Below are 19,018 nucleotides of genomic sequence, written 5' to 3'. Positions count from 1 at the left end.
AACTAAAGCGTTCATGATGTGTAATTGACAGCAGGATAACATTGAATCACTTTTACAAATGTTAGGGATACAAATAGGACGATTTAAACGTTAGGGACACAAATAGGATTTACCCCAAACGTTGGGGACAAAAACGATACTTTACTCTAAAAAATATTTATGATCTCGAACTTAATTTTCATATATTAGCGGTGTATATGTATAATATTTTATATAAAATATTAAATTATATGTTATTACATTAATAAGTATCATACTTTTCCTATTTTAAAAGGGATATAAACATAATATAACATATATAATGGGGTTAATAATAAGTATCATACTTTTCGTATTTTAAAAGGGGTATAAACATAATATAACATATATAATAGGGTTAAGTATGATTTTGATTTTTAAGGTATAAGTCAAAATTTTTTTGATTTTAACCTTTTTTATATACAAAATCATCTATAAGGTTTAACTTAGTTTTTAAATTGTTCTTTTTACCTAAATTTTAAATTTTATTACCAAATTATTCTTAACCAAAAAACTATAAAATAAAAAAAAGAAAAAAAGAGAAAGAAATAGATGAGAGAGAGAGAAGAAAATCACGAGAAAGGGGAGGGAAGAAGAAGAAGGGTCCGGGACGCGGGCGGAGGGAAGAGAAGGAGGGGGAATCGACGCCATTCTTCTTCTCCTTTTCCCACCACAGTGCCTCCGCATGTCTCCTTACCCACCTCCCTCTTCTCCCTTTCGTGCTAGCTCTATCGCGGTGAGTTTTCTGTCCCCCTCTCCGCGAATCCAAAATCCCGGATTCCTAGTGTTACTGTCGACACTCAAGTCGTCGTAACGTCTCCCTCCTTTGTTCCTGTCCAACCTAGCCATTCACCCTTGCTCGCCCTCAGTTTTTTCACTGAACAGAGACCACTGAAGCCGGCCTCTTTTTTCCAACAAACTGCTGGCGACGTCACCATCATCTTCATTAGCTTCTCTATCGCTGAACCAGACATAGAAGACAGCCCCTGTTCTACCTCCACCACTAGCGGCCAACACTGCCACTGCAACTCTACCAATTCTGCTTCTGTTTTTTTTTTATTAATTGCATTGTTAGATTTGTTAATTTATTAATTTTGTTAATCACATTGTTGTTGATTCTGATTTCATTCTGATTAATTTTATTATTTTTTTACTTCTATTTTTTCTGTTTTTGATTCTGATTTCATTCTTCTGTTTTTGATATGTTGCTAGTTAAAATTCTATTTTTAATTTTTTGATATTTGTTAGTTGAAATTCTGTTGCTACGTTAAAATTTTAGTTGAAGAAAAAAAAAGAAGAATAGGTGATGCTATGATGAAGAAGAAGAAGAAAAAGAAGAATAGAAACCGAGTATTTTAATGAAAAAGGAGAATGATATTTTGATTTGAAGGATGATTTTAAATCCAAATTAAATTTTAGAGACGATTTTGTATGCAAAAAAGGTTAGAAACGAAAAAAATTTTCAACCTATATTTTAGGAATCAAAATTGTATTTAACCCTATATTATATAGGTAAATGCTTATAAAAAATTATTATAATAACAGTGTATTAGAATTCAACTCATATACTCGATTAATTTATTAGAACTATTTTAATTTTTAATGCATTTTCCATAAATTTATTATATATTAAAATTATTGTTTTAGTAAAATTATGTTCTTTTAATAACCGTGATAATAGATACTAACAATATAATATAATATAATATAATATTTGACTTAGTATTTATGTAACTAAATTTACAATTAGCTATATGATTTTATTCCTTTCATATGTGTATGTTTTGCATTATTATATCAAAACTAAACTTTTGTATATATACCTCGTCCATTTTATTATTACAAACAAAGAAATATAATTTGGACATTATTATGATTTCCATTTCCTTCACTAACTTTTGAAATACACGTAGAAATGAAATGAAGAGACAATAGTTTTAATTAATTTGGCACCAAAATTTGTGTGTTGGCGCTAAACATTTAAACTTGTTCCGGCGTCTCGAAAAGGTGTTTATTGGCATCGCATCCTTTCACAAAGCTACGTGTTCTCTTAAACACACACACACCCTCTTAAACTTGATTCTGTATTTCTCTGTATATATATACATAACAGTAATTAATCATTTTCATTCATGCACCCTTTCTTCTCCTTCACACTCCATCTCATTTCTTGGTTCAATTATGGACAAAAATGCTTCCTCCTCCTCCTCCTCCTCCTCCTCCTCCTCCTCCTCTCCTTCCTCCTCCACTGGAACACCAACATGCCCAGTTTGTAACAAAACTTTTGCAAGTTGGAAAGGTGCTTTTGGACACATGAGGAAGCACCCTGATCGCCAGTACCGTGGCTTCTTTAAGCCACCAACTTTCACGTCCTCTGCTGCCGCCACCGCCGCTGCTACTGGTGGTGCCACCACCCAGGGTATATATTGTTATGAAAATTAAGATCAAAGAAAAAATATATATAATTTCTCACGGTGTGTGATCTAATGATTTGTTGTCTTTGTTTTTTATTTTTTATTTTTTATGTGGTTTAGGCTCTGCGGAGGGAGGAAGTAGTGCCGCTTCTGGCGAAGGAGGAAGTGCTGGCGCCGCCGGGCAAGTTGGAGAAGGCGGAGCATTTGATCTCAACCAGCCAATTGGAGGAGCCGGCGGTGGTGGTGAAGGAGGGAACGGTGATGAAGGAAAAGATTTAGGGTTTGATCTCAATAAGCCTGCCGATGAAGAAGACAAGGCATGATGATGATGAGAATTTTTGGAAGATTAGTCAAGTTAATTAATCACATTTATATTATTATGCTTGAGTTGTATAATAATATGCATGCATGGTGTTTTATTTTGTTACTTTATGGGTTTCTTGGTTTTAAGTTTTTTCTGGTTTATAAGTTAAATTATGTATGGATTGGTTACTTGTTGAAAAACATATTTTTAAAGTGAGAAAATGGGGGTTGATTTATAATTTTTATTTGGTATAATCATTATGAATACAATAATACTGGTGATGGATATCCTACTTATTTGGAATATTTATTTTAATTTATGAGTAAATATCAGTAATATATATTCACATCCATGCTCTTTCATTTTGTTGCTTTATATTCATTTCCGGATTCATATTTACCCAAAAATTTTGTTGTATGTGCAACCTTTTAATTAAGCAATTTAGAAACAGAACTTTCAGTGTCATCCTTATAAATTAAACCTGAAAATTTATATAATTATATAAGAGGTGTATATCCATACTTGTGGCAACATATCCAAGTGACTAGATTCCATGTGTGAAATTTAGTGGCTTAGATACATATATTGGAATTGACATAGAGAATTCAATTAAATTAAAATATATTTTTTATTATAAATTAAAATACATTCAATCAAGTTATGTTAGCACATAAAATTAAATATTATTTTGTCTGTTTTTATTTCTTTTAAATCTTTTTCTAATATTTTAGTTATTTTTGTATTCTTTTGTCATATAAATTAAATATAAAGGAAGAGAGTGAAAATGAATTAATAATAAAGAGCTTTTTTAAAATAACTAATTAATAACAAATTCAATAATAATAATGATCTATTTGACCAAATTATAATTTAATTAAGTTCATAGATATCTTACCATATATAAGAAATGTATTTCTTTTATATATGAAGCATCATCAAGCATCTTGATGATAAAAATTTATATATGTATTTATTTTTTCATTTTGCTAAATTTATGTCATACAAATGAAACAAATAATAAAAGAAGCTATATATATAAAAAAAGGTTTTGTTAGGTAGATTATAACTTTTGTGAACAATATACACAAAAAGCTTTAAAATTGACCTAATAAAATAAAAACATATTACATTTTTAAATTATCTATTTAAATCTTAATATTAAGATAATTATCCACACACTTAATAAATTAAATATCTAATATATCAATTGTTTATATTGTTTAATATTTTCATTATCTATTTATATTTTTTCATATAAAAAAGAATTAAAAAAAAGAGAGACAACACTTGGCCAACTTTTGTAATCCAAAGAAGTAAATAACATAATTAGGGATTAATTGACATTAAATGTTCGTTTGTACTAATTATACTCATTCCACCACATGCCACACTTTTCATTCCCTCTCGAGAAGCCCTATTGGCAACGATTTTTTCAACCCCACGAGAATAATACATACACATTAATTAATTCAAAATGTTATTTATACACTAAAATCATCTATTAAAATTAGTTATTATATATTTATATATAAATACATAAATTTAATTTTGATGAATTATCAGTATATAATAATTTTATACGTACATCTAATTACTTAATATTATATTAACAAAAATAACTATCTTTTATATTATTAATTGAATGATTATCCAAAAGAATAAATATGATTACACCAATGTGTAATACATATATAATTTAACTAATTTTTAATATAAATTTTATAATCTAATATATATTTTACTTTAATAATCGAGTTTAATAGTTGATTTTAATATACACCTAGCTAACATAATTATATGAATTAATATAATAACTAATCATGTAAAAATATTTTTATATAAAGATAATAATTTAAAGTTGGTAAACAACTTTAATATTTATATTAAATTATATATTTGATAGACGATTAATTGAGTAAAGGATGATTCATGCACCTCCCATATATATATTGACATGCAAATATATATCCTTTTATCGCACAATTTCCTTCTCAGGCTCACTCTCATTATCAAAAAATGGAGAAGAACCAATCTACCTCTGCTTCCACCACCTCACTTCCATCCTTGTCCCTTTCAACTCCCGTTACTGAACCACCATCTTCACCACTTGTTGATCAACCCAACTTAAGCGGTGAAGAAGAAAAACTAATCATTCTCAAGACTCCTGAGAAAATTCTCACGGATCTCACAACAAATAATGATACTAATGGAGGAGGAAGCCTTCCACCATCACCACCACCACCATCACCACCGCAGATGATGGTAAGTGGGGCTATCGCAACTGCGGTGGGTGGTGGTGCAGTGGTTTTGGGTGGTAGTAACATTATTGGTCCTGTTAAAAGGCGAAAGGCTTCCGAAATTATTGATCCTCCAAGCGGTACACCAACATGTCCAATTTGTAGCAAAACATTTTCGAGTTGGAAGGGAGCCTTTGGACATATGAGAAAACACCCTGATCGCCAGTACCGTGGCTTCTTCAAGCCACCTACTTTCCCCTCTGCCTCTTCAAAGGCCGCCACCAATGCTAGTGGCAACCGTCACGAGGGTATATCTAGTCATATAATTATTTATTCTAAAAGTTTAAATTATTAAATAGAAATATATAAGTATAAATTAATTAAAAATTGAATTATTTTTTTATGTGTGTATTTGATTATAAGATATTTGAATTTTAATTCAGTCAATGCGTTATATATTGTGTTTGTATAAATGTGGCTGTTTTATTATTTTGAGCCTATTTGGTTAGTGTCTATGTCTATTAAAAATATAAATACCGTAACATATGTGCATTGTTTATTTAATGAGATACAAAATTATAATAAACATGATAACATATATAAATATAAAGATAAAAATTCAGGTATCAATTTTATCGTAAAATTAATAGTTAAAAACAGTTAAATAATTTAAATAATTTGACTAAATTTTTATCTAAAAATTTTTAGTTATCAACTTTACATGAGATTACACCTAAATTTTTACCTTTTACTTTTATCTTTCTTTCTCAGTCTTCACACCCTCCTTTCTTTCTTGATGCCTCCCACCTAAACCGTCATCTCATTTCTTCTCCCTCCTTTCTTTCTTGATGCCTCCCACCTAAACCGTCATCTCATTTCTTCTGTCTCTCTTCACTACTACTATTTCTTTATCCTTTTTTGCTGTTACTTCTCCTCCATTCTCGCATCCTCCTTTACTGTCTCTCTTTCTCCTCCCTTCCTCTCCGGCTCTCTATTGTCGTCATAGCTGACTCATCCATCATGGTCTATCTCTTTTCATCTTCGAGTCTCTTTCTATCAAATTCGTCATCGTCTCTGCCTTTGCTAAATCAGCTATTGTCGTCGTCACTTTTATGTCTCCCTCTACGTATTTTGATCTACTTTCATCTCTTTGCCTCTTCAAGTTTCATCTCCGTCTCTCTTCCCCCATTTCTCTGCTTCTTTTTTCTCGAAGTCATATCTCTATAGTTTTCTTTTTTATTTTTAATTCATATATTATTTATTTGGATTATGCTAAGTAATTAATAACTTTTTTGAACAACATGAACAATTACCAATCAAATCAAAACAAACTACACCTCCAAATTACTCACCTAAATCTTAATATTAGAATAATCATCCTCACACCTAATGAAATAAACATTCGATATATCTATTGTTCACATTGTTTAGTATTTTTATTGTCTACCTATACTTTTCCTATTTATTTTTTATTTGGATCGAATGTTGATTAAAAATTGTATTCACATGCATGTTAAATTGAATTGGATTTGATTTTTTAATTTTTTTATCTGCTTTGCTATTTTTAATAGTGGTAATTTGAACTGAAATGGTGATAAAAAAGTGGTGATGGTGATTTTAATGGCAGTAATTTAAACTGAAAGATGGTGGTAGTGATTTGTGACAAAAATAATATTGTCATTTTATTCAAATAATGAATTACAAGTAGTGTTATATACTTAAATACCAAATAAGTATTTAAATTTCATGTCTTGTGTTTATCATTTTATGTTTTTATATTTATGTCTTATTTGTCTCCACCCATTAATCAGATAGAGTCTTTTGTAATGTTTATGATGTTTCATGTCATTCACGGTCAAACGTAACATCAGAGAATCAATCTAATGAAGAATCTTAATTATACATGTGAATCTAAGAACGAATTCTATATGGATCTAAAATTCTATCTAGATCTAGTTTGATAATGTTTGTGTGCGTGCGTGTTTCTCTAAATAAAAATATCTGAAGTAGGACAAGTTTTAATATCTTTTATTTATTGCTACTTAATAAAATGAATTTCACATATACATTCATGTGAGTATCTAATGATTCATTCATTGTCTTTTTCAATTTTCCATTTTGTGATGTATGTGGTTTAGCTGCTGGCGAAGAAGGAAGCAGTGCTGATGCCTCCGGCGAGGTTGGAGAAGGTGGAGCTTCACCGGCGGTTCGCAACCTGCTGTTTGACCTCAACCTCCCAGTGGAGGGAGTAATTGAGGAAGAAGGGAAAATTATTTTAGGGTTTGATTTGAATGAGCCTGCGGCGGGTGAAGAAGAAGAAGAGGAGAAAGAAGACAAGCAATTTTAATGAGATGTTGGAAGAAGAATGAAGTAGTAATAAACTAATAATAATGCGTTTTGTGTTTTCATATATGCATGAATTGTGATTTTGAAGTTTTTTACATTTTTAAGCAATCATAATATAAGATGGCACCATGTGTCCTTCAAATTTACCTGCACCTACTTTTGCTATATTATTATTATTATTATTATTATTATTATTATATTATTATTATTATTATTATTATTAGTAGTAGTAGTAGTAGCTAGTAATAGAATAGTAGTAATAAATAAATAACTATTTTTGACTATAAAAAATTTAAATGCTCACAAAATTGACTAAAAAATTAAATAAATTTTATATTAAAAATAAATAAATTATATTTGACAAAAATATTTAATCGTTAAATTTTAGTTAATTCTATTTAAAAAACACATTAAATTCTAAAATTAACTCTTGGAACTAATCATTTTCAATATTCAACCCTCCTTTATTTTTTCTTCTTCCATCACAAAAATAATATAAAATGAGAAACAAAAAAAATTCTAAATCCAAATTTATCTCTTTTCCAAATCTGTTTACCTCCCTTCTTTCTAACTCATCACCTAACATTATCATTTAATTTTCAGGTACTAATTCTCGAAAGAAAATAATCCACAGTTCACAACAACAACAATGTGGTCATGAACAACAACAACAATAATAATAATCTATTAATATCTTTCGAGTTTCAATTTTCACAACAACAATAACAACAAACATTAAAACTTCATGGATCTCCATCTTCATCATTTTTTATTCTTCTCTCTTATCTCTATTTTCATAAGACTTTGCTTCTCAAATCAAATAACAAAGGGGCAAAATTGAACAATTTTTCTAAACTCAGGTACCAAATTATTCATTCTTGTTTAATCACTCTTTTTTTTTATTGGATAAAAGTTCAAAACAACCAATCATAACGCTTCCAAGATCAACACCATCCTTTTCATCGGATTCACTTTGCTCTAAATCTTCCTTATAGTTTCCATTTACTTTTGGCGATCGCTGATGCGAACGATTTTTCTCCTCAGAGTAGGGTTTAGGAGTTGTGGCGGATATTGGCAGAGAAAAGGCAGAAACACTACCAACTGCTGCTGACCGCCATGAAAGAGGTGGTGGCACGGCAGCTCAGAGAGAAGGAGGCGGAGGTTGAGAAGGCCATATGGCAGAACGCCAAACTAGAGGCACATGCCGCACAGCTCGCGGCAGAGGCGCAAGTGTGAATAATTATGGACAAATTTGGAAAGAAAATAGATTTGGCCTTAGGGTTCTTTTGTTTCCATTTTGTTTATACAATGAAAGAAGAGGAAAAAGAAGAAATGAAGAAGGAGGCATATCAAAAGGTTAAAAGTTGAAGATGATTGGTGATAAGGTTAATTTTGAGATTTAACATGGTTTAAATGAAATTAATAAAAATTTAAGAATTGGATATTTTTGTCGAACACAGTTAATCTTTTATGGATATAAAATTTATTTAATTCTTTCATAGTCAATTTTGTTACCATTGGAATCTTTCATTATTGATAGGAATGGTGGACTTGCCTCTCTTTGTTTTTCCGTTAAATGATGGTAATCTACAAAAACTGTTTCCTAATCTTCGAAAATGTTGATAACTTTTTTAAATATTTTAAAATACTATAAAAATGTTCAACCATAAAAAATCTTTTTTTTTTATATAAAGAAATTGGTTGAAATGACAAACAAAAATAAAAATGTGACATCCCTTGTATATTGAATCACGTTCCTTAGTTTAAAACTCTAATTTTTCCAAATCAAAATCCAAATTAAATGCACAATAAATTTAACAAAAATCGTGTCTCTAATTGTTCAAGTTCTGCCACCACCACCAGCAACAATGGTGATGGAGCATAGTGAAGATACGACTTAAATGGATGAAGAATCGAAGCCTCAACCACATCATTAACAAAGAAAGCGATCTGTTTCTCTCCTCTAGAGGTTATGAGTCCCAGAAGAAGGTTAGGAATTGGATGGATAAGTTCGAGAAGTTTTCATATATATATATATATATTTTTTTTTCAACAATGGACAAAACTAATATGCCGTTAAAAGACTCCGTTTTTGTTAAATTTAGTGTATATATTGGCCATTAAAATGGTGAATCGGCACTCCTTATCATTGTTTAGGATATCTTATGTGGAAAATAACAATTTTGCTTGTTTTAAAACCAACAAAATATTATTGTTAAAGGGTAGAGTGTTGTTTTTTTGAAGCAGAATCCTAAATAACCATTCTCGTATACAATTTAATTATCAACTTCTTTAGGTCACTAATTTCAGCTCTCATCCTAGTATTCAAGTTCAACATCAATTTCACGCGTTGCAACATATAGGTCCATCCATTGACTCGAAATATCATTCTGTTCTCCAAAATTTGAATGTTGCAACAAATTAGCATCCAAAATAGTTTTGTTGTTGTACTCATCTTGAACTTTATCAAGACAAAATACTCATATCTCAACTCAGATTTCTGTTTCATTGAAGATAAACAGAATAAGATATGAATATAAAGGAAGACTTCCAATAAACACAGTTTGAAACCAAGTTGCAAACGCACACCTTATACAAAGGACAACAAAAGAACCATCTTTTTGGATTCTCTATTGTTCGCGACTTTAACAACAACACCTCAATGCTATAGTAGCATTTGTTACCATTAAAAGGGTTTTTTTCCTTCTTCTTTCTCTTTGATGCAGCAACTCCGATTGATGATCTACCAGTATCACTTAAGCTGTTTTAACGTGAAGTGCTCTCTTCCAATCTTCAAATCTCATCTCTAGACATACATGTCTTCAACCTCTCACCCTAGTTGTCACCTCTAGCGAATTTTGTAAAACTAGGGTTCAATCAATTTATGACTAAAAAACGACGTTCTATCCTTTAATAATAATATTTTGTTGATTTTAAAATAAACAAAATTGTTGTTTTTCACTTAGATACCCTAAACAATGATAAAAAGTTCAACTCAACATTTTGATGTGGTCACATATATACTAAACTAAACAAAAACAAAACTCCTCTAATGGCAGGTTAGGTTTGTTCATTGTTAGCTATTTTTAGTGTGTACATTAAAATTTTAATTATGTGATGTGTACTTTTGTAATCTCAAAATTTTTTTATGCATTTCTTGTCTATTTACTCTATATTTCTACACGCACGAGTTTTTGAGTTTGAGTATTCATCATAAGAAAACAAAGAGGTACTATCCAACAGGATTGAAAACCCAAGAAGAATAGAAGATCAAAAGATGCCACATTTTCATTTCCATTGCCATATCAACATATTCTTTTAGGAAAAGTATAGGGTACCAACATATTATCTGCCAACTTCTGTCAACTCTTATTTATATTTGTGTTTCATGGAAGTATGTTCGTAGATGTATCTAATAATTAATATATTTTAAACACATATATAAAGAGACACATCCAGAAAATATATCTATAAAGACACTTCTATTAAACACAGTTATAAAAAAGATATTTTTATTAGACACATCCACGAACACACTTCTATGAAACACAATTATAAATAAGAGTTGGCAGAAGTTGGCAGATATGCTGTTGGTAACGTAGCGGAACCGATTCTTTTAACTAGTGTAAAACCTGCGAGATGCGCGAATTGTATACATAATCTATTTATTGTATTTGTATATAAATTGTTTGTAAATTTAATAGTTCATACTAATTAGTAATATTAATGTAGAGTTTGAATTAAAAAATTAATGTATAGAATTTGGCATAGTTATATTTTTAATATTTTAGTTAAAATTAATATATGTTTAAAAATTTGAAATAATTTTTGTTAATATATTAATAAACCATTACGTAAAAGGACTAATTGTCGGTCACTTAAAAGATTTAAAAAAATGCACTAATTATTATTAAATTAATATTGTGCACAGTTTATAAAAGAATAATGCTCTTATATTGGTCATAAATAATATAGTTAAATTTTTTTAATAGCATTCATTAGACATATTTTTTTAATTATTGGACATTAATTTAATATGTATTGATACTTCATAATTATTGCACTCTATATTAATGTTTAATTAATAACAAATGAGTTTATTAGTCTAATATAAGAAGTAAGAACCTAATTTCCTATCACTTTTAGCAAAACTACGTGAACAAAAATGGTCTTATGTATAATAGCCCTTTTTTTTATACATAAAATTGGTTACCTACCTCATCAGTCACTAATGAGTCTTACTGTGTGCACAATATTTTTTTTGTTTCATTTTAAATCTATCTTAAGACATGGTAGAGATTAAAAGGTGACTAATAAGTAATAATAATGATGAGGCTTTATAAAGATAAGTCACATTTTAGGGAATGGATCCTCTCCATTTTTTTAACACTTGAGAGAATAAAGTGTAATCTCTCACCTTTAATTCTATAAGTGTGACCAAAATTAAATAGGAAAAAAAGAATAATCAAGAGTGAGATTCTACACTGGACACCATCCAGTTTTTTTTTTTCACTGGAGAGGATCCACTCCCCACATTTTAAGCCTTTTTAGCTATGACTTTTGTAAAGATAAGGGATAAGTATTGTTTTGGTACTCAGAATCGAAATCGTCCTTAATGTTGCATTTTATTTTAAAATTGTCCTTTCTAATTAATTTTTTTTATAAATGACAAAAATACCCCTTTTTTTATAAATCATCCTTTTTTATAAAAAAATTATAAAATTAAAAAAAGAAAAGACACCAGGGGGAGGGGAGAAAGGGAAAAGAGGCGCCGCGTTCTCGCCACTGTTCTTCACCGCCTTGCCGCTACACCTCGCCACTTCTGCTTCTTTATTCGGCCTCTGTTTCTACTTCGTCTTCTGCTTCATCTTATGCTTCTTGATTCTGCCTTTGCTTTCTGTTTCTGGATCTGCTTCTTCTTCTTCTTCTGCTTTCTGCTTCTTCATCTTCTGCTTCTTCTGGGTCTCCATCTTTAGCTGTATGTAGAAATTTTGAAACAGATCACGGTGCTTGGTTATGGTTAAATGGGTTCAAAAGCAAATTTAGACCCACACCCACCAACAAATTCAGAGGTCCTATGGTTACCGATTTTTTATGCCTGTCATGTATTCATACTCATTATAGGGTTATAAAGAAAAAAGGAATTAACAAGCTGAAACATGCAGATACAGAGACGCCTTGCACAAAATCGAGAGGTTGCTCGTAAGAGTCGTTTGCGCAAAAAGGTTTGGAAGGTTATACATTGGAAATCATGTTAGATGTGCAGCAAATGCTTAGATATACTAATTGTTCATGTGATAGGTGATATTTCTATGCAGGCCTATGTACAGCAACTAGAATCATGTTGTGTGAAGCTAATGCAGTTAGAGCAAGAGGTTGATCATGCAAAACAACAGGTGAAGTGAAAGACATGAAGCTGAGTTTGATTCACTCCAGTTCCCGCTGTGGATCACTTCATATTTGTTCAATATATACTTGTTTTTTCTCGGCTCTCTTTTCAATTTCTTGGGGCAACAAAACTGCAGGGATTACATATTGGTGGTACTGGATTGGGTTCTAATAGTTTGGGTTTTACTGCCTCTTTAAATTCCGGTTTGTTTGTTATCATGCCGCTAGTGCTAGATATTGATTTGTCATTGATCTTGAGTTTTTTCTGTTACTGAGGTAGCACAATATGTTGGTGAAATTAGTATTTGAACTGTTTCTATGTCATTTTCATGTTGAATATACCTTTGTTCAGAAAGTTCTCAATAAGCTTTACTGCTACTACTTTTAAGTTCTCCTGGAAGAAGAAGAAGAATGAAATGGTGAGAAAAGGGTATTTTTGTCATTTAGAAAAATTTTTTTTAAAAAGGACGGTTTTAAAACAAAATGCAACATTAAGGGCGATTTTAAGTCAAAAATTACATCAGGGACGATTTCGATTCTGACCCTCAACGTTAGGGACCAAAACAATACTTATCCCTAAAGATAAAGTGATTAATAAGTTTCTTTAGTATAAATTACATTTTATGCATGGGTCTATTTATAAAACAACTGTAACCAATGTGTAATAATTAGGTACCCCACCTAACAAAGACCAATACATGAAAGTGGAAAGCTTTCTTTCTTATACCAATTAGAATGGAACTGACAATTGGGGTTATTGGCTCTGCTTCAATGGGAGTTGAACGGGTTGTACATAGCCGTGCTTTGCCAGCATAAAGTCTCCTCCAATAGAGATTGAGCTTTTGGTATTGGTTAATTTTATGTTTCTTTGAAGTTGATCGTGTTCAGGGTGATGCTTTGTTATTTTGTGAAGGACCCTAAGTTCCGTGAACTGAATGGAGATGGAAAGCCCTGATTTATGTTGTCGTAAGGGTTAAAATTCAGAGAATTTGCTAACTACATTAATTTTACAGCTGATGTTGTTGTTTGTGATTGGCAAATTGACGTAGGCAATTGAGCTTTTGCAAAATGTTTAACCTTTTAGGATTGACACTTTTGAAAGAATGGTTGGTGGCATATCCGTGGATGTTGATCAGACCGAGGATACAAAAGGTCCTCATACATAAGAAAGATGGTTAAGGTACCATCTTTACAATTTTACCACACGAATTTGGTTTGTTAAGCCTGTATTGATTGAAAAACTGTAAATTTTTATTGTTTGCCAACTTGCAGCTTGGCATGTGAAAATTTGAGGTTTCAGTATATGTAAGATACCTGGTCACGGCTGGGCTAGTTCCTCCTGTAAAAGTTGTAAGTGTCGTGCGGAATACTTGAGGTTAGACCCAGTCTTAGTGACTTGCTCAAATAAAAAAATTTGATTTTGTATGCCATGGTTGATTTGTATGTTTAATTTACTTTGTTGATAATATCGACAAATAGTAGTAGATTAGTTTCTGCCAATGTCATGGAAATTGTAAGGGAATGGATTGTTCATAATGAAAAAGGAACTGCTATTAAGACTATAAGAACATGGGTGTGTTAAAAGTGCTACGCTTACCAAATGACTGACTAAATCCATGGTAGGAATATCACCTTTTTTAAAACCTTGTGAGATGAGGTGGTAAGAAGTGCAAAGACTTCCTAATGCCAAATTGAAAACAAATGTCATTTATTAGGTAATAATTAATCATGGAGTAAAATAAACTAAGCAATGAAATGTAAATGCATGATTACCTCTCAAGTAAAGTGACATAACCATAAAACAGTATCATGTGACATGGGAAGCCAAGAGGTTATGTCTCGGATGATGATTGACAAATTTAATGCATCTGATTGTGCTATAAACCAAAAGAAGTTTGGGATCAGTAATGATTTTATAAATATAAATAACTTAATAAGTTATTAATTTGGCCCCAAATGGCCATTCACAACTAATTTGTCATGTGTTGAAAGATTTTAACAATAATATAAGCAAGGTAAATCTCCATGAAATAGGTTGGGCTAACTACACAAATATATCCTACAATTCATATGCGATTGTAATCACCTAATGCTAAGTTGGACAATATAATTTCACATTAATAAAGCATTCAATAAGGATGGGTAAGTAATAAGTTAAATGCAGCCAAATGCATGTTTTCTTACCTTCAATTGGTATGAAGATTGAATCTAATCTACGTTCCGAAACACCTCTTTATATACCACATTATCTGTTTCCTTCCTTTGATGGTCGTCATGACATATCAAAACCTTGAGCACCCTCCTATGAGTAACCCTGGATATAGCCACGTACAACTATCGATGTGTGAGGACAGGTTTCTTCAAAACAAATCCGACATTTGACAATGATTGTCTTTGACTCTTGATAATTGACATAGCATAGGAAATCATGATAGAAAATTGTCTCCTTTAGAAACTGAATGGTATCCTATGATCAGATGGAGTTAGCGTCATCCGCGGAATAAAGACTTTCTGCTCCATGTCGTTCCCTGTTAGGCTTCTTGCTTCAATGATGTGGTTTCTCAATTTAGTTACCACTAACCTAGTACCATTACATAGACCTGCGGAGTGGTCTATATTCCTTAACAACATAATCGGGGTCCCTACTTTGAGTGTCAACTTATGGTTAGGAATTTCGGAGCATCTGATGGTGTTAAGACTATCTGGTGTATGTACTGATGCCAATATATCATTGTTTGCATTATTTTGACATGTGTCAGAACTATAATAAATTTTGGCTTCTCCGGGATTCAGATTCATCATGAAACTATTTATTTCATCCACCATTTGAAGTGTAGGTGCAAGAATGGCTTTGTCCTTAATGTGTGCTATATTATTGGAACACCCAAACAATTCAAGGTATGTTGCTTTGCAAATTTCAAGTATAGGGTCGTCCCAATTTTCAATAAGAATATCATTAGGGATTTGAATCTTCTCTATCCCCTTAATCGATGTTCCACATTTATCATCTCCTATTGCAAGAATCCATTCAGCAAACAATCTAAGATCATTGTTGCTCTCATCATCATCCTCATCTCTGAGTCTCATGTTCTTTGTTAGTGCCAAAAGCTTGCAACTGTCCCACAGATAAGATGAGTTTATTGTTGCGTTTACAATATCTTGTTTGTTGCCTTTAGGTATCACCGGTAATGTTTGTCAAAAATCACCCCCAAATACGACAGTTTTTCCTCCAAATGGCTGGTCAAGGCTTTTTGGATTCTTAAATCGCAAGATGTCTTTCATCGTCATGTCAAGGGCTTCAATGCAAAGTCTGTTTACCATCGGAGCTTCATCCCATATAATAATCTTGGCCCTTATAATCAAATATGCCAAACCACTATTTTGCTTTATATTACATGTTGAGAATTCATCTAGGTTGATTGGGATTGCAAACTGTAAATGTGCTATTCTTCCACCGGGTAATAACAGAGATACGTGGTGCAGAATTTACAACCACAAACTAACCGGCAAATGCACCGGGTCGTACCAAGTAATACCTCAAGTGAGTGAGGGTCGATCCCACGAAGATTGATGGACTAAGCAACAACGGTTAAATGATTTACTTAGTTACGCAAGCAGAAAAGAGTTTTGGATGTTCAAAGAGCATTAAATAATAAATTCAGAAAATTTGAAGACAGGTATGTAAATAAGTTGAAAACCAAATATGGAGAAACAGTTAAGGCTTCAGAGTTATCTATTTTTCGGATTGACTTTTCTTACTAATTTATTTTAATCATGAAATATTTAATTGATGGCAAACTATATGTGACTAGACCCTAATTCCTTAGACCTTTCTAGTCTCCTCTAAAATTCATCAATCGCAATTCCTTGGTTAATTAATTCCAATTAGAGGGTGATGATCAAATTCCAGTTTATATGCCACAAAAATTCTAATTACCTAAAAATAAGAGGATTATATGTCACGTATCCCATTAAATCCAAATAATTAAAATTTAGGAGAAATTGTTTTCAAGCTATTGTTCAAGTAAAGAGCTTTTCCAAGTTTTACAAGAACTAAAATAGAAAGAAGGTCATACGAAAACTAGGATTGTAAATTGGGCTGAGGTGGAATGAAAAGTTAACTAATGGAATCCCCCCTCAGGGAAGTTCCTTTTCCCTTTTATATTTAATCCTAATTAATTTAAAAATCTAATTTCTAAAAACTAAAATAAATCTTTTCCTAATTTAAAGATAAAAATAAAGTTTTAAATCAGAATTAACTAAATAATCAGCAAGTCTTCAATTGATGGATGGGGACCACTTGTTTTATAGGGTCCACGCTTAACTTGGGAAGTAACAGGAAGTGTTCCTCTGAGTCCTCCATTCTGCAACCTCTAATCTGTGTTTCTTGGGCTGAAAACTGGGTCAAAAACAGCCCAGAAATCGCCCCCAGCGTTTTAAGCGTTTTCTACACGTGGCGCATGTCACGCGTACGCATCAGTCATGCGTACGCATCGATGGTCATCTTCGCGTGTCATGCGTACGCGTCAGGTACGCGCTCGCGTCGCCGTGTAAATATTCAAATCACGCGTACGCGTCATTCACGCGCACGCGTCACCATGGAAAGCTCCAAATACGTCGCTTCTCGCTGTCCTCTTCTTTAATTCTTGTGCTGCAGAAACTCCATCAAATCCAGCCGAATGCTACCTAAAATAAACAGAATTGCACAAGACTCAAAGTAGCATCCATAGTGGCTAAAAAGTAATTAATTATTGATTAAACTTAACAAATTAAATGCAAATTCACTAGGAAAAGATAGGAAAGATGCTCACGCATCAATACGATTCCACTCGAGGCAACCAATAGGACAATTTGCCCTTTTGACCTGATCACAGCAGCTAGGGTCTTTCAAACAAATGTCTTCCCAGTGCCACCGTAACCATATAGAAAAAATACACCACCTTGTCCGTTGTTCACAGCTGCCATGATGGTGTCAAATACCTTTTTTGTTCATCAATTAGCTTTGTCAGAGTCATCTAGTTCTGCGCTAAGCCTGCGTCTACCATAACACAATTTGTCCAATATCAACCTGTTAACCCCCGACTGAAACAACTGCTGTGAGGATAGGTCGATGTCTGGAAATGGCATGGATGGAATCTCTTTTAAACTCTTGTTGTAGGATTTAAGAATCTTTTTCATTTCTAAAAGAGTAAGATCCCTCATCTCTTGATCCGTCAGATGTAGATATGTAAATAGAAGCCACATTATCGTTGTTTTTAATTATTAATGGTATAAAATCTAAAATAGGCAATATTCAACTAATCCCTTCGAATAAATAATCCAAGAATACAAAATGTGTATTATGATTGAGTAAAACTAAACTTGTTAATGGTAAATATAGATCCATCCCAAATATAAGTCTCGGTGCCGAATATGATTACCTGTGTTTTAACTTATAAAAACATGTGAAAATAGCCAGATGCAAAAAATAATTTATCTGATTGGCACAAACAATTTCTGATGTAAAAAATATACTAATTTTTATTTTTGTCATTGACACATGTTGATAAAATACATTTTGCCCGTATAAAAACTTTGTAAGATACATCAAATAGTCATAGATTGCCAAGTAATCACATGCTGAGGGGCCTATTTAATGTACATGGATATAAAATAATATAATCATTAATCAATGAGATGCCAAAAACTATTTGTGTGCATGTATGTCTTGGCCATGGTATGAATTGTGGTAAGATTATAATAATTTGTTTCCTTTTTAGTTAATAAAAACATAAATAATGTGTAACGTCTAATATGGGAGCTTATTATTTGAAAGTTGAAATAGTATTGCACATAGCAACATACCAGGATTCTCGTATAAGTTCCGTTGAATGTATAGGATATCTTCCGATAGGATTTTCCAACTCCTTTCCTATACATATTCTAGCCTTGTTATTGAGTTTGATATTAGAAGAGTTGCAAACAACTTTCTTATGTATCTACCAGAGCCCTAATGACTTGCTTCCTTGATGGCATCAATGTACTCTTTGTCATCATCAAGAATACCTTTCGTATAGTATGCATCTCTATAGGTGGGTTACACAACACCGTCAATGGTTCTAATATCCTCATAGCTTGTAGGGCCTCTCGAAAAATTTAACAATAATCGAAGATAGTAAATTTCACCGGATCTAGGAGGAACAAAGAATATCCGTCCAATTATAGAATGTGATTTCTGTGGGAACTATTTTCTCGGTGTCGGATTCCAAACAAACTTAGAAGAAAACTCTGCATATGTTAGATTGCGGGTTTTAGGGTACCTCTTATTTGCT

At 31.9% G+C, this 19,018-nt stretch overlaps 3 protein-coding genes and 2 long non-coding RNA genes across 5 annotated transcripts; 4 read left to right on the top strand and 1 right to left on the bottom strand.

The window, feature by feature from the left end:
* Window positions 1–2,331: 2,331 nt before the first annotated feature.
* LOC107487296 (glycine-rich cell wall structural protein 1.0-like) lies at window positions 2,332–2,755 on the top strand. The gene is made up of 2 exons (XM_016107914.1): window positions 2,332–2,437; window positions 2,553–2,755. The coding sequence occupies exons 1-2, from the start codon at window positions 2,332–2,334 to the stop codon at window positions 2,753–2,755; spliced, it is 309 nt and encodes a 102-aa protein (XP_015963400.1).
* Window positions 2,756–4,746: 1,991 nt separating this feature from the next.
* On the top strand, window positions 4,747–7,460 carry LOC107487295 (uncharacterized). Its single transcript, XM_016107913.3, has 2 exons — window positions 4,747–5,281; window positions 7,112–7,460. Exons 1-2 carry the CDS (start codon window positions 4,753–4,755, stop codon window positions 7,318–7,320), a joined length of 738 nt encoding a protein of 245 aa, XP_015963399.1. The 5' UTR covers window positions 4,747–4,752; the 3' UTR covers window positions 7,321–7,460.
* Window positions 7,461–12,094: 4,634 nt separating this feature from the next.
* Window positions 12,095–13,046, top strand: LOC110281643 (uncharacterized). Its single transcript, XR_008009624.1, has 2 exons — window positions 12,095–12,544; window positions 12,638–13,046. It is a non-coding gene; the product is annotated as an uncharacterized LOC110281643 (long non-coding RNA).
* Window positions 13,047–13,394: 348 nt separating this feature from the next.
* LOC127747756 (uncharacterized) lies at window positions 13,395–14,223 on the top strand. The gene is made up of 3 exons (XR_008009626.1): window positions 13,395–13,673; window positions 13,792–13,887; window positions 13,980–14,223. It is a non-coding gene; the product is annotated as an uncharacterized LOC127747756 (long non-coding RNA).
* A 932-nt stretch (window positions 14,224–15,155) lies between these two features.
* LOC107487294 (uncharacterized) lies at window positions 15,156–15,794 on the bottom strand. The gene has a single exon (XM_016107912.1). It carries the CDS (start codon window positions 15,792–15,794, stop codon window positions 15,156–15,158), a length of 639 nt encoding a protein of 212 aa, XP_015963398.1.
* Between the last annotated feature and the right edge of the window lie 3,224 nt (window positions 15,795–19,018).

This window comes from Arachis duranensis, chromosome 5 (assembly GCF_000817695.3).
Source record: "Arachis duranensis cultivar V14167 chromosome 5, aradu.V14167.gnm2.J7QH, whole genome shotgun sequence".
Taxonomy (NCBI): Eukaryota; Viridiplantae; Streptophyta; class Magnoliopsida; order Fabales; family Fabaceae; genus Arachis; species Arachis duranensis.
This window is presented reverse-complemented; position numbering and strand designations above follow the sequence as displayed.